Raw genomic sequence first — 24222 nt, forward strand, 5'->3', positions numbered from 1 at the left:
TATGTACAACTGTGTCTTTTCTTCTCTGTAACATGCTCAATTGTGTTTATAACCATATTTTACTTATGACGCCTGTATGATTGAATATTCAGGGTGACAGAATGTTTTTGCTACTACAAATTATCAAACAGGTTCATGCATATAACATTACCAATATTTTAGGTGTTTCACCTAGGTTAAGTTCCCAGAAGTGAGATTACTGTGTTAAATAATTGAAACATTTTTAACTCTCTGGATAAACCTGAGCTTACAAAAAGATTGTTCAGGGCACTGTCTTTGCTTTGTTGCACTCATTTAGATTCCCCAAAAACACTCAGAGCCTTTGTTGAAAGGATGCCATCTGGTTTACAGATTTTTCTAAAGCCAACGCCCAGCTCCCCATTATCCCAGCACGTGTCTAGCAAGCACCACTCACCTTCCGCCCTTCCGCTGCCCTTCTGCCTACTGTTGTGTAGAGGCAGCACCTCCAGAGACTTGATGCCCGAACTCTCCAGAATATTCACTTCCACTGTCAGCCTCCCCACCAGTTGCTGGGGTCGCACACTGATGACGTGCTCATACTTCCCAAGCCGCCTCTGCAAGAGCTCTTCATAACTCAGGAGGAAGACAGCTTTGTCCTTGCTGGGAATGACCCCGGAGGCTCTGAACGTTTCAGTCCCCTTCTCCCTGTGTGCAAGGGGAAAGGAATAGTGGGTCGGAGAAAGCCAGATTCCTTGGGGCACAGGTCAAACTGTAGCAGTCCTTACAAACTAAAAGTAAAAATTAGCACAGGGGGTGGGGAAGGAGTAAAGGCTTGTGCCAGATGAAGTTTGCAAAGGTCCAAAGGATACTAAGAGTAGAGGATTCATACACTACTGAACTCACCTCCCTCTTCCTGAGTCAGACCCAAGGGGCCAAAGGGAGAAGGGGATGCTGTAATAGGTGAACTGCTGGAAAGAGAGTTTGGGGTCAAGATGTAAATTGCATTCTCTTTTTTGAAGGATGGCCAAATAAACCAGACATTTTATATAACTTTAAAATAGCTAATTTAGCCTGGCCGGCATGGCTCCGTAGTTGAGCGTTGTCCCATGAGCCAGGAGGTCACAGTTTGATTCCCAGTCAGGGTATATGCCTGGAGTTTTGTGTTTGATCCCCATAGTGGGCATGCAAGGGGCAGACCATCAATGATTCTTACTGATGTTTCTATCTCTTCCTGTCCATCTCCCTTCCTCAAAAAACAAACAAACACTTTTTTTTAAAAAAAAGTTATCTGTGTATATGTCTTTAAAAAATAGCTAATTTATAAGGTTTTTACATTTTGTTAAGGTTTGATGGATATGCTTAAGGGAAGGGTAAAAAGTAAAGTATCGCAAAGCATATAAAAATACAAATCATTTTTGCCGAGACCGGTTTGGCTCAATGGATAGAGCATCGGCTTGGGGACTGAAGGGACCCAGGTTCGATTCCGGTCAAGGGCATGTACCTTGGTTGCGGGCATATCCCCAGTGGGGAGTGTGCAAGAGGCAGCTGATCGATGACTCTTTCATCGATGTGTCTAGCTTCCTATCTCTCTCCCTTCCTCTCTGTACAAAATCAATAAAATATATTTTTTTTAAAAATACAAATCATTTTAAATGCTTTCATTACTTGGAGTGAGAGTTCTCTGATTCAATATGGCAGACTGACCACAACAGGAAGAGTAAACCAAAGAAATAAGGGTGGTAGAGACAACCATCAGTGAGTATTTCAAATCATTTATGGGAGACTTGGGAAATCCCATAGAACAAGAACTCTACAGCTCAGACTGTGCATGAAGGGACTGCAGCAAAGTAGAAAAAAACAGCATCTGCAGAATCTCAGAGACCCCAGGTTCTGATTCAACAGGACACGACAAGATGAGAGTGAGAAGGGGGCCAAACACAGGGAGGAGAACTCCAAGTTTACATATAATTGAATGAATGACTAAGATGATGGGGTTCCTACACTCCTCTTTCCCAGAGCTGAAAAGAGACAAAAATTGTAAACTTTTATTGAAAGCTAATTAGAATGGAAAACAAAAGCCTGACACTTAAACCCATTATTGTAAAATATCAGAGTATCAGGTAGAGAAAACAAAAGGAATGGCGTTAGACCACATTAAATGCATTATCAGTAATACTGGATGTTGTGAGGCACTGGAACAATGTCTTTAAAGTTCATTGGTAAATTATTCTGAATCTTAAATTCCATGCACAGTTAGCACTTTAATCAAGGTCTCAGAAAGTATGTTTCTCACACACTCATTTTGAGTAAGTTACTACAGAATACACTTGAGCAAAGTGGAAGGTGAAAAAGCAAGATATTATGGAATATAAGAAGTTAAAAAATCAGCCCAGGTAAAAATAAAAAGATGTTATGTGACAAGGAAAATATTATGTGACAGTGTTCCATAGTCTGGAGACACCTATTCTGTCATGTTTAACAGCTCAGGAATCAAGATGTGTCTCCCAATTAGTGAAGCCTTCAAGTTGCTGTTGACAATGACATGGATTCACTGCTTGTCAAATCTTGGTCATAATTGTTCACTTACCATTTCCAATGAGTTATGTGTCTTGCTAGATGTTAATTGTGACAAAATTAAATTTTATCTCATAAGAAAATCAACTAGAAACTCCAGGAAAAAATAGAAATGTGTAGATCTTGATCCAACTAAACTAAACTATTGCATGATTCTGAATGATCTGTGAGTTATAAGAAAAGGCAATCCTGATAAGACCATTTGGGGTGGTGAACACACAATACGATGTACAGATGATGTGGTATAGAATTGTGCACCTGAAAGCTGTATAATTCTGTGAACCCGTATCACCCCAATAAATTCAATAAAAGTGTATTGCTTTTTTAAAAAAAAAAATATTTATTGTTCATATTATTACAAATGTTCCTTTTTCCCCCCTCCCCTCCATTGCTCTCCTCCACCAGGTTCCCACCCCACCCTCTGCCCTTTCCCCACCCCCCTATTGTCCTCATCCATAGGTGCACAGTTTATGTTCAGTCTCTTTCCACATCCCCCTCTCCCCTTTTCCCCAAGAATCGTCAGTTCACTCCCCTTCCGTACCTCTGATTCTATTATATTCAACAGTTTTTAATAATCTGCTGTGGCAAGGGTATTACATACCAGACGCATCCTAGAACATTTTGCCAAAGAAAGAAAGACACAGGGTGATTATAGGAATGGGGGAAGGGTGGAATGTGGGTAAATGAAGCAGTGTTTGGAAGCTCAAAGAAAAGCAGGGCTTTGTGTAAAACATTTAATATCAGCCTGAATTGAGAAGTAAACTCAAGATTCTTTGTCCTAAGGAGCTACAAAATTAAGATAAATGTGGACTGTTGTGGCCAACAACCCCTTATCTGAAACTGTGGACCTTGGTTGCTTTTCACTAACAAAATGAACCCATGACTCACATGTTACATTCTTAATAGTAGGATTTCCAACAGCAAAGTTTCTGACCGTCTATGAATTTAGAGAACAAACTTTCTCAAAGCTACATCCTTTTATTAATGAACAAAATGCAAGCTTACATGTTCACAATGTTTTGTCTAGATACAAAGATGACTTTTCTCCAAACAGGCTGGTGGAGAGGGAAATAGAATCTTAGTATACTTGATGGCTCTACAGTTAATGTTATTTATGTATTATTAAAAGTAGATGCTACTTCTGGGTTTTCAATGTTTAGGTTCAGTTTATAGATAAAACAAAAAATACAAATATTGTGACAGATTAGAATTTAAATGTTAGTAACTCTGACAATGAAAAAGTAAATTATTAGATAAGAAAAGATGGGTGCTGGGAATGAAAACAGAAAAGGATAAAATGCAGGAGGGAGATTATTACTGAAGATTGTAGGGCTAGACTAAGATGGTGTAACTGCTAAAATGGATGTAAGAAGAAAGACTAATAATGTAAATATTTGGAACACAGAGGGAGAATGGAAGCATTGTAATTGAAATCCTATGATTTCACATTTAGATTCAATAAATAATATCTGATTTTTATCAAGAAATTTGTAAAAATCAAGACTATAATAATATTTAGAGTTATGGAGATTAAAAAAATACAGAAACAGTAGAAGTGGATGTTTCTAGGAAGTGGGAGTGCTAAAATATTCTTTTTTACTATAAATCCTTATTTATTATGCTGTTAACCAAGTGAATTATTATTATAAATAAGAAAATAAGGAAGAAAGAGCTCAAGATGGCTAAGCAAAAAGGTAGAAAATTTGACACTTTGCTACAGTGAATTTGTAATTTGTTAATTAACAGTACTCACCCATTATCTTCTGTGGTTTTATTCCTTTCCTCTTTTACTTTATTACCATTTTTCTTTTCTCTCTCTGTAATTTCTCCCTGATACACTGTGTCTCCAATTAGCCTGAAAGTAAAAGACAGCTGTGTTAGCAGCTTGCAGTTCCAAGACAAATGCATGGATCTCATAACCATGACAACAGTAAAAAAATATTTTTATTTGTCTCTTGGATATGCAAAAGCTGCATTCCAACCCAGGGCACCACCCTTGAATCATTCGTTTCATTCTAGGGCAATTTTCAACAGGTACAAATGTTAAGACACAACTCGAGGTGCCTCTGTGATTCTTCTGGAAAAAATCAGAAGATCTGCTCAGACAAACTTCAATGATAATCCATCAGCTTGAATCTATAAATGTGAAATTTAGGCCCAGGCCTAACATTCAAACCAAACACCTCCCTCTTCTGCATATCTTTACCATCCACTGGGAAAAGAAGAACTATATCTAACATAGCCAACGTTTCATGCTATCTTGTCTTTCAGATCTCAACTTAAACATCGCCTCTTCTGAGCCATCTCCCTGATTTTCCTACCTATACCAGCCCCTCTCAATTCTGTTTGCTTTCTTTATAGCATTTGCTACTGTCTGAAATTTTCTTATGTATTGATTTGTTTACTTATTATTATAAAATTTCTAGTGCAGAGCAGCGTTATCTCTTTCATAGATGTGGACAATCATCTTGAAGAGGGCCTGGCCCAGAGTGGATACTCATTTGTTGGAATGAAGGAGAGAAAGAAAGAGGAAAAGAAGAGGTCATGGAAAGGTGGAAGAAAGGAAGAGAGAGAGGGAAGAAGAAAGAAGGGAAAGAAGGAAGGGGGGGAGAAAGAAAAAAGGGAATCAACCTTCTGGCCCATGTATCATCCACTGGGAAATAAATTCTCACAGATCAAAGGCTGTGGGCCACACATCAGCTCAGGCTCAGCCTGTCCACCCCTACACAGAAATCTTCAATCCAGACGCTCTGACCATGTCACCTACATAGTAAAGTTGGTGATGAAAGCTGCGGCTGGAATCTGCATCAGAAACTCAATTTCTTGGTCCTCAGAAGCTCTATTCAGCATTCTGCAGGAAACCGTAGTGAAGGCATAGCGAGAAATAATGGTAGACTTCACCGAGAATTCTGTCATCAAAGGTTTGGTTTTCTGTTGGAATTAAAACACAGTATTTTCAATGATGTGTGAAACTATGATTCAGCCATTTGGGGAAAAAGTGGGGATTTTTTTCCATAAGAGAAATAGCCTTCAATTTGGGACAGTTTGGCATGTAATTCTTTACTTCTGTCCTTGTCTTTCCTGACTTTACCACTTTTTACTCCTTCCACTTGTAAGACAACCATAGTTGAATAACCAGTTTATCACATAGGAACAAATCTTTTGGCCTAACTTTAACAAATGCACACAGTTAATATTTCCAATTTAACAGACACTATGCACTACTTAAGTTCTTTAATGAGTTATTGAAACTTTAGAAGTATATAAAGTATATAATATTTTTCTGTTATAAACATTTAGGTCACATTTATAGAATCACCAAATTGATAAAAAATCAAAGCATGCCTAAAGAAGTTCTCATTTTTCAAATTAATTTCAATACCCACTTAAAGACACTATAATCCTGACTTTCCCATTTGGAGTATAATCACATTATTGTAAAATGAAAATCAATACTGAGCTCTAAAAAGTACTTGGGGATTTAGAACCAAAAAAAAGGAAGACTTATGCTAATTAAATTTATCCTAAAAGATTCTGATAAGAGCTGTACCTACTCCTTCAAGAAAAAGTTTGTTGATCCCTAGTCTACACTATTTGAATAGATAAGGCCCTGATATCCATCATTATATATTGGTGTGTTTTAGGAAGAGATCTCAAATTATACAGCTCATAGACTTTTTTATTTGACTTGCACAATATTTAAGTTTTGGTGACATTTAAAAATTAGAAAAGATTGCATAAAAATCCATAATGCCCATTTTTCCTGAAACACAAAGTGGGACTACTCTAGCTATGCATGTCTGCATGATCAGGAGTTGCTGGCTCTAGTGCTGGCTGCTTCTTTAGATCAGATCCAAACATATCCCATAGTCCCAACTCCTCAGGCCCTTCCAATCCCACTTGTCTCATTGACACTGAGGCTGAGCCATTTTCACTGTGGTTTTATTGGATTTTTCCTTATTTCCAGCCCATTCCCTCATTGATGTCCTCTGTTCTACGAGATAAAAAGTGCCCACAATTGCACACCTGTATTTATAGCAGCACTTTTCACAATAGCTAAAATGTTGAAACAACCCAAGTGTCCACTGATAGGTGAATAGACAAACAAGAGGTAGTATATGCAGACAATGAAATGCTATTCAGCCTTTAAAAGGCAAAAAAAATTCTGACACATGTTACAACACAAATGAACCATGAGAACATTAGGCTAAGTGAAATAAAGCAAACATAAAAGGACAAATCCTTTATGGGCTTTTGCAAGATAAAAAGAGTTATGAAGATTGAATGTGGTGATGGTTGCACGACAGTGTGAATGTACTTAATACCACTGAACAGTATACTTTAAAGTGTTAAGGTAAATTTTGTGTTATGAGTATTTTACTATGAATTCTAAAAAGAAAGAAAAATCATATTTTAAATGGACACAGATTCTTTACTTTTTGTACCTTTGAGAGCTGGAGTTTTATTCACTTCCCTGTGAATCCTGGCCTCAGTTACTTCCTCACCTGGAGAACCCACTGGAAGTGATGACTAATAATAGGCCTGGTCATAGGAAACTTTGCCAACTCCATCCAGGTCTCTCAGAGCACACTCTTTGGAGGCTCTGAGTTACCACATTAGACTGAGGCTGTCATGCTGGACAGGCCACGTGTAGGCTTTGCAGTCGCTGTGGCAGTGGAGCCCAGATATAATCATTCCTGCCCAGAGCCCAGCACATGAGGCAAGCTGTAATGAAGCTTCCAGATCAGTGCATCAGCCAGCTGAGTAGCACTTGGGCTAGCTCCATCCACATCATGTGGCCAGAAGACTCGCTCAGTCCAAACCTTGCCCTACAAATGGTGCAATAATGGTTCTGGCTTTAAAGCCACTGAGTTTAGAGAAGATTTTTATGCAGCATAAAACTGGAACTCCTGCCTCGTCTCTTTAGACATTTTAGGGTTTGCGACACTACTGTAGGGTGTCTTGTGCTTGAGTGAGAGTTAGTCATTTTGCCACTTATTTTTAACTTTATACTATTTCTGATCTCTACATGTTTTATTTGTTTTGTTTTGTGAACTAGACTTCTGCATATTAGAAATACCCTTGAAATCCTACAGGAAGAAGTTACAGTATAAATTATAAAGACAAATATAAAGAATAAAATTCTCAAGTTCAATCCTCTTACTTTTCCAATGCGACCACAGGTATGAGGTGATAAACCTAACTCAGGAACCTTGAGTCTCTGACTTCCAATCGTGCCTCTTTCATCAAGCATTCATGGAGGAACCTGACCATTCTCAGCTTTCCACAGTGATCATTATTAGATGGCCAGTGAAATACAGACCTCCAGAAGCATGCCAAATATAGCTCAGTCTTTGTTGCCAATTCAAAACTTACCTGTGAACCTCAGTGATCATCCATTAAATTGTCCACATTCAAGAAATAGACATTAAGCTGAACATGTTCTGCACTGTGGTCATATTCTGACATTTTTCCAAAAATCCATGTCAACCTATCACTTAACTCTTTTACATAAAAGTATAGTACTCTCGGGGGGAAATCCTTTTAAGTTCATATCTTAGATAAGAGAAAAATCACTCTCGCTGCAAAGCATTCCAAATAATTTAGCCTTAAGCAAATAGTCCTTGCCCACACTATTCTTAAAATAATTAAAAATCACCTTCATAACCAGTGGACACAGATACTAGGGGAGCATGTGCTGGGGGATGGAGGTGGAGGGCATATGCTGGGGGTGCAGGTGGCCAGGGAGAGGCCAATGGGGGAAAAGAAGACATATGTAATACTATATGCAATACTTGAAACAATAAAGAATTTTTTTAAATCATCTCTGTTTGGTACATCTGTGACTGTTTTGATGTCTTGTTGATTTGTTATTATTTATGATTATCAATTATCATCTCATTGAACTTTAAAAGTGAAAATTAGATACACATGACAAAAGACTAAGTTTACCTATATTATGGTATTTTCTTTTGCCTTAAATTAAGATTATGGATATAGCAGAATTTTCTACAATATTACATCAAGAATAGGAGCCATATTTATGGTCCAAAAGACAGGCTGAGGAAAGTTTTAAGAAACTATTTTAGTTTTACTGCTTCTGCCCAGTTACTGTTTTCCCAGAGGAGCCTCTGCTGTTACTTTTGAGTCATAGCCCTTGCCTTTCTGTTACAGCAGTCTACAATCTATTGAAATTAATTATGTACAAAGCTGTCCCCCACTTCCCTCAAGCTACCCATCCCTTATCCTTATCCCTACTAGATTGTAAACATGTGAAAAACAGGGACCAAGGCTTTCTCTTTTTATTTTCACTTCAGCTCTCAGTATGGAGTAAAAATAAAAAACATTTATGAAATTTAATTGGATTTTCTGAATCTTGAACAATTAAAGAAAAATACATACCCCAAGAAAAGAAATGCTAATAAACTAATATTTATTAACCACTACAATAGACTAAATTCTATAAAAGATGGGGAAGAAATGTTAGATATGGTTTCTTCTCTCAAGGCACTACAATCACACTGGGAAGAAAGTGCAACATAGGAAGAATCTTTAACTTATTGGCTGTAAGTCCTTAGAGTTTTCAGAAGAAAGAGAAACCAGTGTGGTATGTAGAAGTAAGAAAGGGTTTTAAAACAGACATATTTATATGTGGTGAAAGGAAACAAAAAGGACATTCTAGAAACACAAAATTCATGGAAGTAGAAATGAACCGCATTATGCTTTGTTTCTGGAACAAAGAACAGAATAGTTTAATTAGAAAGAAAGGTACATTGTGAGAAGAATATTGGACAGGTATGTCAAATCATAAGGAAATAGACAACACCAAAAGCTAAGTACAAAACTTGGAATGGCTGATGTTCATGAAAGTGTGTCATAAAAAGAAAGCTATAAAACTGTTGCTTCAATTTTTCCCAGTACACAGTTCTTAAAAATCCAACATGCTTTCCATTTTTATATTTAACTCATTTTGCTTGGAGATGTCAACTGGAAAATAGGGGGTAAAAATCAAGTCTTCCTGTGACATAATAATTTCTTCATCATTTTTCTACAAAAGCTAAACAGATGGAAAAGCAGTTTGAGGCAGGGAGTGTCTTAATTAGCTTCTCAAGGGAGCAAACGTTTCTGTGTGACTCATGTGAGTCACTTAAAATCAAACTACCCAGAGGATGTCCTGAATTACCCAAGATGCCATCCGAAAATGTAACTGAGGGATGTTTGTGACGGTATTTGCCAGAAGTCAGGCCTCTTACCAGAAGATTAACCTTTTCTTATTTTATTCTGGTCTCACAGTTCTTTAGTGATCATTAGGATAATTAATTCTGGAGTTGGGAGAGAACCTTAGCAATCATCTAACTGGGCTACCCTCACTATCTGAAGGAAAAGTCCGAGGCTAAGCATGAAAAACAGCAGAGCCCATGTCATTACATGAAGCAGAAGACCTCCAGAAAAGGCACCTTCCTAACAAGGCACCCGCACTTATCACCGTGGAGAAACAATTTACCCTCCTGTAGACGGAAGGTGACGTCAGCCTGAATTGACTATCTGTGGTAATAATTCTACATAGCAATATTTCACATTCAGAAGAGAAGAAAGATAAAATGCAATCATCACCTTTATGTAGGAGAAAAACCTACTCTATACAACGCCTAAAAGGGATAAAACATGGTGGTTAAAGCTGGGAGTAGGGAGCCAGAAACATGTAAAACAAACCCTCTTGTGAGGTAACAACACCCAGCACCATGCTACCTGCTATATTAACTGTACTTTCTGTTTTTCTATATTCTTGCTGCTCTGGCATTTGGGGCTTTGATCCCATGGATAGCTAATTCCTAGAGATAACAAACAACTCCCTGTGAACACGCCTTTGATATACAACCAACAGTCCAGAGTCCATGCTCCCAAACACCTCATTTATCAAATTCTTACACAATAGTCAATATGCGTCTGCCCTAAAACACCCCCAGATAACTTGGGTCCACCTCAATAGCTCAGAGCTTTCCAAAATTATTCAAACTATCCAATCCTAAGGTTACTCACCAATTCCTTCCTGCAAAATAAATAAATAAATAAATAAATAAATAAATAAATAAATAAATAAAGGCTCTGAGCCATGCCCTCCCTCTGCCCCTTCTTTCTGCCTCCTGACTGATCCTGGCTTCCCTGTGTGGGCCTGCATGGTGTGCTATACGCCTGTTCCTACAAATCCGTGAATATAAACTTCCTTTGTGATGATCATTTCTGGGTTCACTTTTCTCACCACAATTGCTTAAAACAAATTCAGTCTACAAATTTTAGAATATCCACTATGATGGAGATGCTAGACATGGCCCTTCCCATTGGTAGGTGAAATTCTGACAGTGAATTGTTTTAGGGAAACCAGGCCAGTATCTATTAAGCACCACAGAGACTTAGGCACAAAGACACACTATAAACATTTTTAAACTATAAACATTTTTGTGTTTGTGATGTCAAAGGGCGTCACAAAAAGGGTATTTAATTAATTCAGGATACAGAGTCAGGCAGGAGTCAAATCACACAGTGCCTCACATGTTCTTAGAGTTAATCCTACAGGAGATGAGGAATCATTGAAGACATTTGTAAAAGAAAGTCTGCTGGAAAGATTATTCTGGTGCCAATTGAATGGGCAAATAAGGTTCATGTTAAAAATTATAATACATGTGAAAGAAAGACTTTTAAAATCCCTAGAGATTTCAAGTTCTAGTTGGTTTGCTCAGTGGACAGAGCATTGGCCTATGTCCTGAAGGGTCCTGGGTTCAATTCCAATCCTAGTCAAGGGCATGTACCTCAGTTGCAGGCTTGATCCTTGGCCCTAGTCAGGGTACATGCAGGAAGCAACCAACTGATGAGTCTCTCACATTAATGTTTCTCTCTGTCAGTCTCTCCTCCTTCCTCCCACTCTCTCTAAAAATCAATGGGAAAATATCCTTGGGTGAGGATTAACAGCAACAACAAAAACTCTTAGAGATTTCTAAAAATATCTGGGCAATTACATAAACAGTCTCAGTCATAGGGTTAAGAAAATTTGTGTAATCAAGAATGAAAACTCAAAGACTAAAAAGAAAAGATGAACTCATTTGCTGCTTAGAAACTTAAAATTTTCAAATGACCAATATGCCATAAACATAGTTAATAGACAAATGACATGTTTAGGAGAGAATTTTTTCAACTTAGAAGACAGAATATGTATAACAAACGAAGATATCTGAAGTACTGACAATTAGGGTATAAAATTATACAAGAGGAAAATGAGTAAAAGATCTGAAAATAATTTACAGAAGAACTATGAATGGACAAAAATGAATAGGAAAAAATCATAAGTAGTTAGAGAAATGCAAGTTAAAAGAACAATAAAAGAGACAAGCAAATCAAAAGAGGGCAATTCTATCATATCTATTGTTAGTGAAAATGTGCATATTCATTATTATTGACAGAAATGAAGTTAATACAGGTAGTATTAAGAGTAACAGCATTCAAAAAGTAGTCTGAAAACATCTATCATAATTTAAAGTGTATATGCATTTTGATCCAGCAATCCTTCTACTGAAAATCTAGGACATTATGTTAAATAACCACATAACAGAATAAACAGAAAGTATTTTTTGCAACAGTATTTACAGAAGGGGATAAAATCTGGAAACAAATTGAAAATTCATCAATAGAATGCTAAATAAATTATGGTGTGCCAACAACAAGAAGTATTTCTCACCATCTAAAAGAATGGCTAGCCCTGACTGGTTTGGCTCAATGGATAGAGCGTTGGCCTGTGGACTGAAGGGTCCCAGGTTCGATTCTGGCCAAGGGCATGTACCTTGATTGCGGGCACATCCCCAGTAGGGGGTATACAGGAGGCAGCTGATCAATGTTTCTCTCTCATCGATGTTTCTAACTCTCTATCCTTCTCTCTTCTTCTCTGTAAAAAATTAATAAAACATATTGAAATAAAATGAAATTAAAGAATGTTTAGAGGTAGTCCAGTTGAGGTATTATTGACTAGAAGTACCATGTTTCCCCAAAAATAAGACATGCTCCAAAAATAAGACCTACTTACAGGTTTCCTTCTGAGAGAAATATAAGGCATCCCCCCGAAAATAAGGTCCTCCTACGAGTCACAAGAAATTCACCAGGAAATTCAGGAATTGGATTGTTATGGTGATGTTCCAGAAGATGATGACATGATTGTCATTGAATAAATGAGTAAATTCTTGATACTGTAGGATTCACAGTTTGTTTGGTTTCTGTTGACAACTACTGTCCTACAAATACAGGTAATAAATTTCCTTTATTTTCATTTAACAATAAATGTGTACCATATTCTTCTTCATGGAAAAATAAGACATCCCCTGAAAATAAGACCTAGCGCATCTTTGGGAGCAAAAATTAATATAAGATACTGTCTTATTTTTGGGGAAACAGGGTAATAATCAATAGAAAAGTACATATAATTGAGAAGGCAGTTTGGTGTATTAGTTAAGTGCACAGACTGTTAGGACTCAAATTCTGTTTCTTCCCTCTTTTACTAATTGTGCAGTTTAGAGAAAGTTACTCAATCTCTCTAAAGCTCAGTTTTCTCATCTGTAAAATGCCTCAAAAAATTGTGGCAAGAGTGTTTGAACTATGGCACATGACACACTTGGAAGAATGCCTGGCACATATTAAGTACTCAGTACACATTAGCTGTCATTATAGGAACTCACTGGAAAGTAGTGATCAGAAATCTCATAGATGCAAATGTGGGTAAGGTCCCCCCATCTTCCTCTGTTCCGGTATTTGCCATCTTCCCCATTACTAGTACACCTACAATTTATTTGTTTATTTTATCTCTGCCCCTCTCTAAAATTCAAGCTCTGTGACAGGCAGGGTCTTTGGTCTGTCTTGTTCACTGCTATATAGCCAATGCTTAGAACAGTGTGGGGCAAAAAGGAAGCATTCAAAAAATTATTTGGTGAGTGAATGCCTGAGTTCAAATCTGTTAGCTTCCAATATGCATTGAGAGCCTTGCTTAACTCATATCACATGAAGCTTTACTCTACAAATGTGAATTCTTCATTTGCTTTAGTTGTTTGTCTCACAAGGAGGCCTTTATTTTTGTATAAGAATGTCATAAAAAAAAAAAAAGTAAAGGTGAATTTAGGTGTGTGTGATTTTTAGGAAGGCCTTAAAAACGTCATACTTTGTCCTTATAATCCTACTGAAATAATCAGGTGTCTTAACGGAAAGAAAACTCCACTTAAATAAAATCTTATAAAAGCTACACTGTTTCATGTTAAAATCCGTCTTCAAGCAACTTTATTAGCTTTGGGGGAACTATAAACAAAGTTAGTGCCTGGTTCAAAATACACAACCAGTGAGGGGACAGATGTAAGATGCACCATGAATATACATACCAGCCTTTGCAACAGCCGGAGTTGCCTCGGGACCCTGAGTCCAACCTATAAAGAGAAGAGTCATGAAATACGACTGTGAGGTCATTCTTAAACAAATTAGTTACATGAGGAGGTTAAAATCAATTGAACTTCCCCAAAAGGGCTATCTATCCTGAAAAGCGGTTTTGATCTTTAATCAGAAAGATTCTAGGCCAGAACTTGAATTAACCCCTCCCAGGTTTGGTTGACTGCTGAACCCATGATGGTATATTACCTCGTTTTCTGAATGACCTTAAATCCGTTAGAGGAGTATGGATGAAATGACAAGAACACAAAGTTCATCTGTATTGCTTCACTTAATTTGGGCTTGAAAATAAGTTCATTGCTTTTTCCTGATGATTTGCTACACTTTTTTCCTGATGATTTGCTACACTTTCCCACATGAAGAGAAGGAGCATGGGAAGATGATAAGATCCTCATTTTCAAAACTCATACTAATGAGCCAGCCATTCTGGACTAATTTAAAAGTCCTACCTGGTTGTTGAACTTTACTCATGGCAAATCACTGTTTAACTGAACCGTGAACTATTGTTGCTCTGAGTATAAATAGTCCTTTCTGGAGGCAAGTTGCCAACGTAGATCAACACTTGAAAAATATGCCTAAGTCTTATGTATATCTATTTTTAACAGCTTTATGAGGTGTGATTTAAAGTACACAATTCAATGTTTTAGTATATTTGTAGAGTTGTGCAATGATCAATTTAGAAGATTATTGTTTTCCCAAAACAAACCCTGTACCCCTCAGCTGTCAACTCCCTACCCTGGCACTTCTGTCTGGTCCTAGGCAACCACCAAGCTCTTTTGTTTCTGTAGATGGGCACTTCTGGACATTTCTTATAAGTGGAGTCATACACTATGACTAGCTTTTTTCATTTAGCATAATCTTTTCAAGATTGTTCCATGTTGTAGCATGTGTTTATGCTTCATTCTTCTCTGTGTCTGAATAATATCCAGTGTATGAATATGCCACATTTTGTTTATCCACTCATCAGTTGATAGACTTTAGATTATTTTCACTTTGGGGCTATTATATGGAACTTGCATGAAAATTCACATGCAAACCTTGACTCTGGGTATATGTTTTTATTTCCTTCAGATACTTAACTAGGAATGGAATTCTTGAGTAGTGTAGTAAATTTAACTTTTAAGAAATTGCCAAACTGTTTTCCCAGTGGCTGTAACGTTCCTACCATACGAATGTACAAGAAAATTCTTTGGAATTTTTCAAACAATTGTTGATAATTGGAAATACCCTAAACTACCCTTAAAAAGTGGTTTGATTAAATATTTTGTGATACACAGATTAGGTAGAATACAGCTATTAAACATAATGGTGTGGATCTATATTTATTGACATCAATAAATATTCATTTTACTGGACTTCAGTGCTGTTCAACAAATATTTCTCTAGCTCTCTGCCAAATGTACTGTATTTCCTGGTCCCCTTGTGGCACAGTAGGGCCATCTGAATAAGTTCTGGTCAATAAGGTATGAATGTAAGCAACACTCGTCACTTCTGTGCCAAGGGTTCAACATCAGATGTGTAATACTGCAGAAATGTCTTTTCTTTGTGGCACAGTAATTAGCAGCATTGAGATGGTAGCTGCTGGTCAAGTCCAAATTCCCGAGTGAACACAACGTGCATATCTCCTTCCCTGCCAACCCAAGTTGAACAAGTTGTATAAACGAGAAATAAACATCTGTCATCTGAGACATTGAGATGTGGGTGTTGTTACCACAGTATAGCCTAGACTATCCTGATGGATTTATTAGTGATACATGTTTATGTGATTAAATCAAATGACAAAACACTATATCTAACATGACCTCATTGTTGTAAATATAAGTGTTTAAATGTAGAATGTGAACCAAAATGCTAATGGTGTTACCTTTGGATGGTTGAGTTCCTCTCCTTTAAATTTTCCCATGTTACTTCAGTTTTTGACAAATTAGCCATTATTACAATACTTCCTTTATTTCTTTTATTAGAAATCAGAAAAATATGTTTTTATTTGTAAACTAAAAGTATAACAGAAACTATTTTAATCCCCATCCTCTCCCTGATCCTCCCTCCAATACCCCCCCAAAAAATATACTATTGTAAATTACCATTATAATTGGAATTCAAAGAAATAATATAGGACTTAGATTGACATCTGCCCTGACTCCAAATGAGAACCAAACACTGACTAGGAGGATACTGGTTTCTATTTCTAAAATGAGATGGGCTACGAAAAACTGTTTAAGGAAAGTCACAATAAGCATCCTGGGCAAGGTCTTTATCAGCTCTGCAGATTCATCTCTGGCCTTCCCATCCTAAAATTGTGAAATTGTCTAGGGACCACTTAACAGAACCAGATTCCAAAGGAAAGCCTGACCTCTCTCAGGTATTAAGTTCTCTGATTGATCTAAAGTATTTTCTTTGAAGTTCCCTCCTCTGTAAAATAAGTTTTTTAAGAAAATAAACAAGCTTCAAGGAGAATAAGAGAAGTTGGTTTTTCATTTTTGAGATGACTATCTGACATCTCAGGGGGTCATTATGGCTTCACTTCAGTCCAAGTTTAAACTCAGATTGAACCAGAATCAAAGCTTCCCGGTATACGCAGTTTCCTGGTGCCAGCTAGGACTAAAGTGGAAAAAACACCAATGTAGTCATCATTGTTTTCAGTAAAGCATTCCTGATCCCTTTTACTGCATTAGAAGAATCTTGGAGTGGTGTGTTAAGTGACTCCAGCTTAATGTCAAGGACTGCTACGCAGAACAATCTTACAGCTTCCCCCAACCTGCCTGGGACCCCAAATCATAGACCTAAGAGTTGGCACAAATAAAATTTTTTGGTCTTCCTAAACTGAACTTATCTCTCCAGCATTAGAATAGGAAATGGCCAGGCCACACATTTATTAAGCTGCACCCAATCAGTGTGGCTGAGTTGGTAAACATCATCCCTTGCACAAAGGGGTTGCCCATTTGATTCCTGGTCAGGCCACATGCTTGGGTTGCAGGCTTGATCCCCAGTAGGGGGTGTGCAGGAGGCAGCTGGTCAAGCGTGGATATTTCTATCTTTCTTTCCCTCTCTGTGCCTCTTTCTCTCTTAAAAAAAAAATTAATAAAAAAAGAAATGGAAAATAGAATGTACTATGTTCTTGAGCGACAATGAGAGACTTTGTGATGAAGGTGTGGCTACAACTAGTTGTACAGGATGTCTGTTGAAGTGGGATGAAAGGGAAGGAAGAATTTAAGAGAATCAGGTTCAATACAGGAACTATGTGAAAAAATGGTCAGTTTCAAAGGACTGCCACTGTCTCTTCAACTCATATGGGCCAAGTAGCATTCACTACCAGGAGATAGAAGAGTGGCTGAAGAGTTCTTTGCACAAGGAATGTAAATATAGAGTTTACAATCTCCCCCATCTAGACCATCATTAGTTAGGTCAAAAATAGCAGGCACTACTTAAATGTTTGTAAGTTGATTCACAGAGATTTATTTTTTCCCAGGATCCATCACAGTGCTGTATCACGAATGGAAGAGAAGAGAAATATCTTGAAAAGTCCATAAATGGGAAAGAGCAGGGGAAGAGAGGAGAGCAGAGAAGCCTAATTCTACCCATGGTGAAAGAGACTCTAAAAACATACAGCATGTACATTGCCTTTTGGTGGATGCTCTAAAGACCTGGATTGATGGAGACATCAAAGCAGGATTCTCGCCTTCCACCTTCATTTCACTGGGTCTGTGAATCTAGGTCCCATACAGAGCCAAGAGACACTGCACTTGGCTCATCCACACTCCATCAAGTGACTGGTCATGAGTTCCTAGAGGGTGCTGTACTGAGAATTCATCTACCAGTCAGCCCCAACATCTGAGGGCATTCAAAAATCCCAGAAACCCAGGACTCGGTTGCCTCAAAGAAGTGTTATAGGATCTGTCACAAAGCCAAAGGCTTCAGGTTGGAAAGGCACTGGAGGTACCATCAACCACCTGGGCTGAGAACAGTTAGCCTGAGAAGATCCCCAGGTGGGTAATTTTATATCACTTACACAAAAGTTTTCTTCCTTTAGAGCAGTGTTTCCCAAACTTTTGACATATGTGTACCCCTTCTATAATTTTTGTAACGCTGAGTACAAGGGGTACACGTACCCCCACCAAACTCTTCCCGTACCCCTGGGGGTACGCATACCACACTTTGGAAAACACTGCTTTAGAGAAATGTTGCTGCAGGTTGTTTAGTTATTAAGCATTTGCAATTTGGGGTGCCTAAAATCTCAGTAATGAAAGAAGAAACTTCATTTTGGGGCTGCAATTTCCAGGCAAATTAAAAAAAAAAAATCAACTAGCTTTAAGCAAGTCATTGTTTCTTTTGACTGTGAAAAACAAGAGACATGGACCTTGCTTGTAGAAAAGTAATCAGGAGGTTCGGGATCCCTGTCCTTCCTCAGCGAGCTCCAGTATCATCTCTTGGTCCCATCTACTTAAATAGACTCTGCTGTTCCTTAAATACAAGTTTGCTGGATGTGCTGGCATGGCTCAGTGGTTGAGCATCAACCTATGAACCAGAGGTCATACTTCAATTCCCGGTCAGGGCACATGCCCAAGTTGCAGGCTCAATCCCAGGAGGCAGGCGATCCATTATTCTCTCTCATCATTGATGTTTCCATCTCTTCTCCCTGTCCCTTCCTCTCTAAAATCAATACAAACATATATATTTTAAAAGGGTTTGCTGGGTCCTCCAATGGAACTCTGATGCACAGTAAGCAAGACTGTTTAGTGGTTGAGATCTAGGCTCTGAGAAGAGGGCTAGTTAGGAACAAAAAGTCACTACAAGTCATCACCTGATTCTTAGGACCTCTGCCCTCCAACCCTCCCCCACATCTACCCCCACACACACACTTCCACCCTCCTCAGAGAAACACAATATGCTGGTTTGGTAGTGAGCAGATTTCTGGAATCTCTCCCACAATGTCCACCTTCCCCACTCAACTCTACACTTTATTTCAACAATCCCACCCATGCACATAAAGAAGACATTGCTGAGTGCTCTGGAATTGACACAATCTTCTACTGGCTTAATTTTCAGAGTTTTAAAAAACAAAAACAAAAACAAAAAAAACAGTCATTTTATTTTCTGTGTTTCCCCAAAATGCAAAGAGGTTTAGTTCTGAGAGAGAGATTATGAAAAATTAAAACTCCAGAAATTCTTAATTTAAGGAATTAGAAATGTTTCACCCCAATCAATATGGTCCCACAAGCATATATTAAACACTATCTATTTGCCAGCGACTGACTATAAGTAAAAATTGCATTGAAACAAGTTACAGGAGCTTGTCAATGAAAGTGGCTTGCTCTTTGGAGGAGTCACTGAGAGCTGCCTTTGGTATCGGCACACCTGTGCTCTGCTCCCTCTGTGCACACAGGAACTTGGGATGTCACTCCTCTGGCTGGATTTCCATGCTTCCCCTGGTTAAGTAGCACACTGACACTCTCCCTGCAGTGCTTAATCAGGCTGTAGATAAGTGCAAAAACAGCCAAGACCAGTTTGGCTCAATGGATTGAGCGTTGGCTTGGGGACTGAAAGGTCCCGGGTTTGACTCCGGTCAAGGGCATGTACCTTGGTTGCGGGCATATCCCCAGTAGGAGGTGTGCAAGAGGCAGCTGATCGATGTCTATCTCTCATTGATGTTTCTAACTCTCTCCCTTCCTCTCTGTACAAAATCAATAAAATATATATATTTTTTAAAGTGCAAAAACAGTGACTATGACTAAAGACAAGTGCTTTGCCTGAATTAATTCATTTAATCCTCACAACAGTCATAAGAGCAGAAGTGGGTTTACTATTTATATTTAATATGTTATTTAAAAGCTAATAAAATATAATAAGTTTCAGGATCCCTCACAGGCATAGTCCCTCATCAGTGAGGGAAACTTGTGGTGTTTGTCAGCTTGTCAGCTGTACCATGTGCTGTGACTTACTTAACATCCTAAATAAACGTTCACTTTAGCACCTAATTTGTAGTCATGCATTTATATTCTTTGCTTTAAGAGGGCCCTGCAAATTGTGTAAACTTTACTCCTCTCTCAAAACTTTTATCTACCCCTGTCTATGGGTAAAAAATATTAACAATTCTGGCTTGCAGATGATGAAACTGAGTCTCAGAGAGCTTAAGTTTCTTGCCCAAGAACACACAGCCAATACAGAATGGAGCACAGGCAGTCTGGCTCCACTTGGAATGCTCTTTAATCATATATTTAATTGCTTTTTATTATTTTTACATAGAGCTCCTAGCAAACTTTCTGGGAGAGTATGGACCTTTAATAATTAATTATTATTTTATAAATTAAAAATTGCTTTTGTAATAACAGGAATATAGTGCTATTCTTATTTAAAGAAACTATATCAATTTGAAACTTACAAAACAGATAAATTTGTAGCAGGCTGATTTTATACAAGAGACTTCTACTTTAACATTCATTCCTGAAAGCAGCATTATTCTAGGTGTGGTCCACAGATCACCAGCATCAAACCTAAGGGATCTAAACTGATTGGAGTGGGGCTCTCAGAAATGTGAATAGAGTGTCTTTTTGCACACCAACGTTTGAAAAACACTGCTCACAGTATTCCTACTGTGGGTGATATTGTTTACAGATGAGGTAGAGGGAAAGTGAGAAAGAATCTGAATCCAAAGTGTTACTATACCTCCAATTAAATGTAAATGACAAATAAGAGAACTTCTTAGAAATTGCAAGGCAATGCCGTTTAACATCCAGTTACATAAGACAAATTGAATTTAGTCCAGTGGGTGGGGAGCGGGTGGGAATTTGAATTTACATATAGTTGAGAAGACCACAATTCTGAGAACAGAGCACACACTACGTTTGTAGGTATTGTTCTCAGTTTTAAGTATACTATTAATTCTATCATCATCAGCCACACTTCATCAGCCACATTCTAGAGATGGGGAAATCAAAGCTCAGATGTTAACACTCAGAAAGTCTGATTCTGGAGCCCATCCTCCTAAATCCTATATAACAATAAATAAATATCAAATAAATATTTTAGTAGAGCAGTGATAGAGAGGTAAAATTGCTAATTTCTACAGGTCCCTATATCTTGGTGTGTGTTTTCTGAGTCATTATCAAGATGAATGAATAGGACCATGGCTTGAAGACAGCATAAAATCACTAAGCCCATGTTCTGTTGTGCCGGAGAGTTGAGAGTGGTAAAAGCCTACTTGGACTTGCAGATGTTAGAGCTTTAATCCCTTCTCCCAGTTCATAAACAGAATCTTTGTTTCAGTTCTTCCCACACTCTCCTTCCTCCATCCTCCCAGAAAACATGTTAAGATCTTTACCCTAAATTCCTTTCTTCAGCACTTCAGCTGCCCAAGCCTACCAGCCAGTGCCAGCATTAAGTTCTGACATTATTCCAAGCACTTTAAGTCTACCAGCTATTCAATCCTTACCACCCTGTTCTTTCCTACACTTCACAGAACTGGAAATTGAGGCCCCAAGTAGTGTCCTAGAGCTGGTAAGTGACAGAATCAGGAATCAAGTCCAAGCAGCCTGGAGCCAAGCCCACTTCCTTAACCACTTACTAAAACATCACCATTTATTAAGTGCCCACTGTATACTTTCACACAGATCAGCAGCTGAATATTTTGGAGTATTCTCAAAAGGAGATCTATGCCCCTCTGTGAGCAGCAGGAAGGAAAGAAGAGGCAGGGAATTAACCACTTGTTCAGGCCACACAACTATAAATGGCCAAGACCAGCCTTTCCCTCTGGAACCTCAGCCTGCAGTTTCCCCACTCCATGCACGGACTCCAGGAATTTTTATGGGTTATTTCTCCTGACAACCCTACAAGAGAATGACCGTTTCTTCCACTTTTCAGGAAGCACATCCATGAGGCAGAGTCCCCAAGAACGTAATCATCTGATGTTTAGGCAGATTCCATCTGGATCTGCTCTGTAAACCAAGGTGTTAGAAGAGGGGGAGGGGGGGAGAGAAACATGCCTACTATTTCTTTCTCACTTCATGTGAAAACATGCTTCACACGAAACAACTTAAAACTTTATGTGATAGATGTGTGAACGGCACCAGGAGCTGTAAATATGCACTGTCTGCTTAGGACGGTGCCATTTCTCCTTGTAAGGTCTTTACACTGATAGTCGTATGAACTTGTTTTCTATTTTTTCAAAAAGCTTTTCTGTTCATCAGTCACTATATTGAGGTTTCATGCTTGCAAGTTGCATCCACCTGTGAGGGTAGGCCATTTAAACGCAAACGCTGGCAGGTGCACAGAATAGTAACCAGGAGACCTGAGACCCTTTGGCTGCTGGTCCCCGGCCACCTGCTGGGAGCTGGGATGTCTGTCCTCCCGGTTTTCACAGTGGAAACTAAGAGGCATCAGGGATTTTGGAATTTTCCCTAGGTTGGGCTTTCTCTCTGAACAACTAGGAGCAACCGTAACAGCCACACTACCCCCAAAGAGCCTCTTAAAGAAGATCCTTGTAATTAATTAACTTAGGACTCAGGCTCAGAAATGGCAACAAAAAAACCTAGCAGAAATGTGCGCATATAACAGGAGCCACGAAGATTTGGTTCTGCAGGCCCCTGAAGTCCCAGGCACAGTTCTGCAGGAAACTTCCCCGTCCAGGCTCTTGCTCAAGTCACCAAGGGATAGAGAAGCTCCCTCGCAGGAGGTTGGGGGACGAAGAAGAAAAGGGGGACAATGTGCCAGGATATGGGGTGGTCCCTCCCTTCGTGGCGCCCAGGACTGGTTCAAAGGAGCCTGTCCAGAGGCCACGCGCCCAAAGAAGGCAGTGGGGAAGGGACAACAACCAGCATCCAGGGCCCTCCCTGGGTCCCCCCAGATTGCCACTTACTTGCTCCGAAGTGTCACCCCAGTTCTGCGCCTCTCCCGGCGCCCCCGCACAGAGCGGCAGCCCCCAGCACAGCGCCAGCAGCAGGAGCATGGCAGCACTCGCCGTGGGACTTGGGATTGTGCAGGGAGCTGCGCGGGATCCCGCTGCAGACGCCCAGGGGACAGCGCCCACACTCTGCAGCCCGGGCGCGGCCCTGCCTCCACGCTCTGGGCCAGCCTCAGCCCCGCCACCGCCCCGCCCCCGGCCCGCCCCGCGCCTCCCGGTCGTCCAGGGGCGTCCAGCAGCGAGCGCAACTCGCCCACCCCGTCTGCTTTCAGTCCGGCCCCCTAACTCTTGGACCCCGGGAGCTCACCCCGACTCCTTCCCTTGACTTCTTCGCAGCCTTCTCCTTCCAGCGCCCCTGACACCCCCAACCCCAAACTCTTCGTTTCCTGCAAAGTGTGAAATGCTTCTTTATGGACTCGCTTCTTTTCTGCAGGAGGATACCGGAAGGGCCAGACTGACCACCCTAGCCCACCTCCCTCATCTGCTGTAGATAGCTCTGCTCCACCTCCTCCCCCCACTCCGCACCTGCCCACCTGTTACAATTCCCGCCGCCCCCCACCTGCTGGACTAAAGACAACAGCAGTCCTTCTTCCCTCTGCCTGGAGAACAAACAGTACATTCCTCTTGGCCTCAGCACTGATGCTTAGAAGCCAATTAAGAGATGCTAATTAGGCTGAAACCGGTTTGGCTCAGTGGATAGAGCATGGGCCTGCTGACTCAAGGGTTCCAGGTTCAACTCATCAGGTCAAGGGCATGTATGTGGCTTGCAAGCACATCCCCAGTGGGTGGTGTGCAGGAGGCAGCTGATTGATGTTTCTAACTCTCTATCCCTCTCTCTTCCTCTCTGTGAAAAACAGATTATATATATATATATATATATATATATATATATATATATATATATATATATATAGAGAGAGAGAGAGAGAGAGAGAGAGAGAGAGAGAGAGAGAGAGAATTAGTAGCCTAATGCAGTAAGTACTACCAGTGTTGTCCCCATTTATGAGTTCTGCCATAAGGGGACAGGAAAGAGGAAGCTAGAAGTGGCATCATGTAGTATTTCTAATTCTTTTGGTCATTAATCTTGAAAATGAATGTCATTGTTACCTTAGTTACAAATTATTGGTGATATGTCCATCCTGTCATAGGAATAATTATTATCTACCAACCATCTACACATGGCCTTATAAAGACTGGGCACCATCTTTTTATCTGGTAGACACCGTGTAGCTAAAGCTGCTTCTTTATTTCATCTTCCAAAACACAATTACCACAATTACCCAAAAGACATGTTTAGGTCTAGTGACAATTGCACCTAA

At 39.4% G+C, this 24222-nt stretch overlaps 1 protein-coding gene across 2 annotated transcripts in view; it reads right to left on the reverse strand.

Annotated features, from left to right (window-relative positions):
- The window catches only part of ITIH5 (inter-alpha-trypsin inhibitor heavy chain 5), a 79333-nt gene extending 56301 nt beyond the window's left edge, over nucleotides 1-23032 (reverse strand). Inside the window, exons 1-5 of one of the 2 annotated variants that reach the window (XM_036461320.2) lie at nucleotides 22859-23032; nucleotides 13944-13988; nucleotides 5303-5466; nucleotides 4289-4390; nucleotides 416-666 (exon numbers count right to left, since the gene is read on the reverse strand). In XM_036461320.2, the coding sequence (XP_036317213.1) occupies nucleotides 416-666; nucleotides 4289-4390; nucleotides 5303-5466; nucleotides 13944-13988; nucleotides 22859-22948 (652 nt within the window). In that variant the 5' untranslated portion in view covers nucleotides 22949-23032. The remainder of the gene's footprint in view (nucleotides 1-415; nucleotides 667-4288; nucleotides 4391-5302; nucleotides 5467-13943; nucleotides 13989-22858) is intronic. The other variant, XM_036461331.2, reaches the window with a different exon arrangement.
- Between the last annotated feature and the right edge of the window lie 1190 nt (nucleotides 23033-24222).

The sequence above is a fragment of the Pipistrellus kuhlii genome, unplaced genomic scaffold (genome assembly GCF_014108245.1).
Source record: "Pipistrellus kuhlii isolate mPipKuh1 unplaced genomic scaffold, mPipKuh1.p scaffold_m20_p_1, whole genome shotgun sequence".
Lineage (NCBI taxonomy): Eukaryota > Metazoa > Chordata > Mammalia > Chiroptera > Vespertilionidae > Pipistrellus > Pipistrellus kuhlii.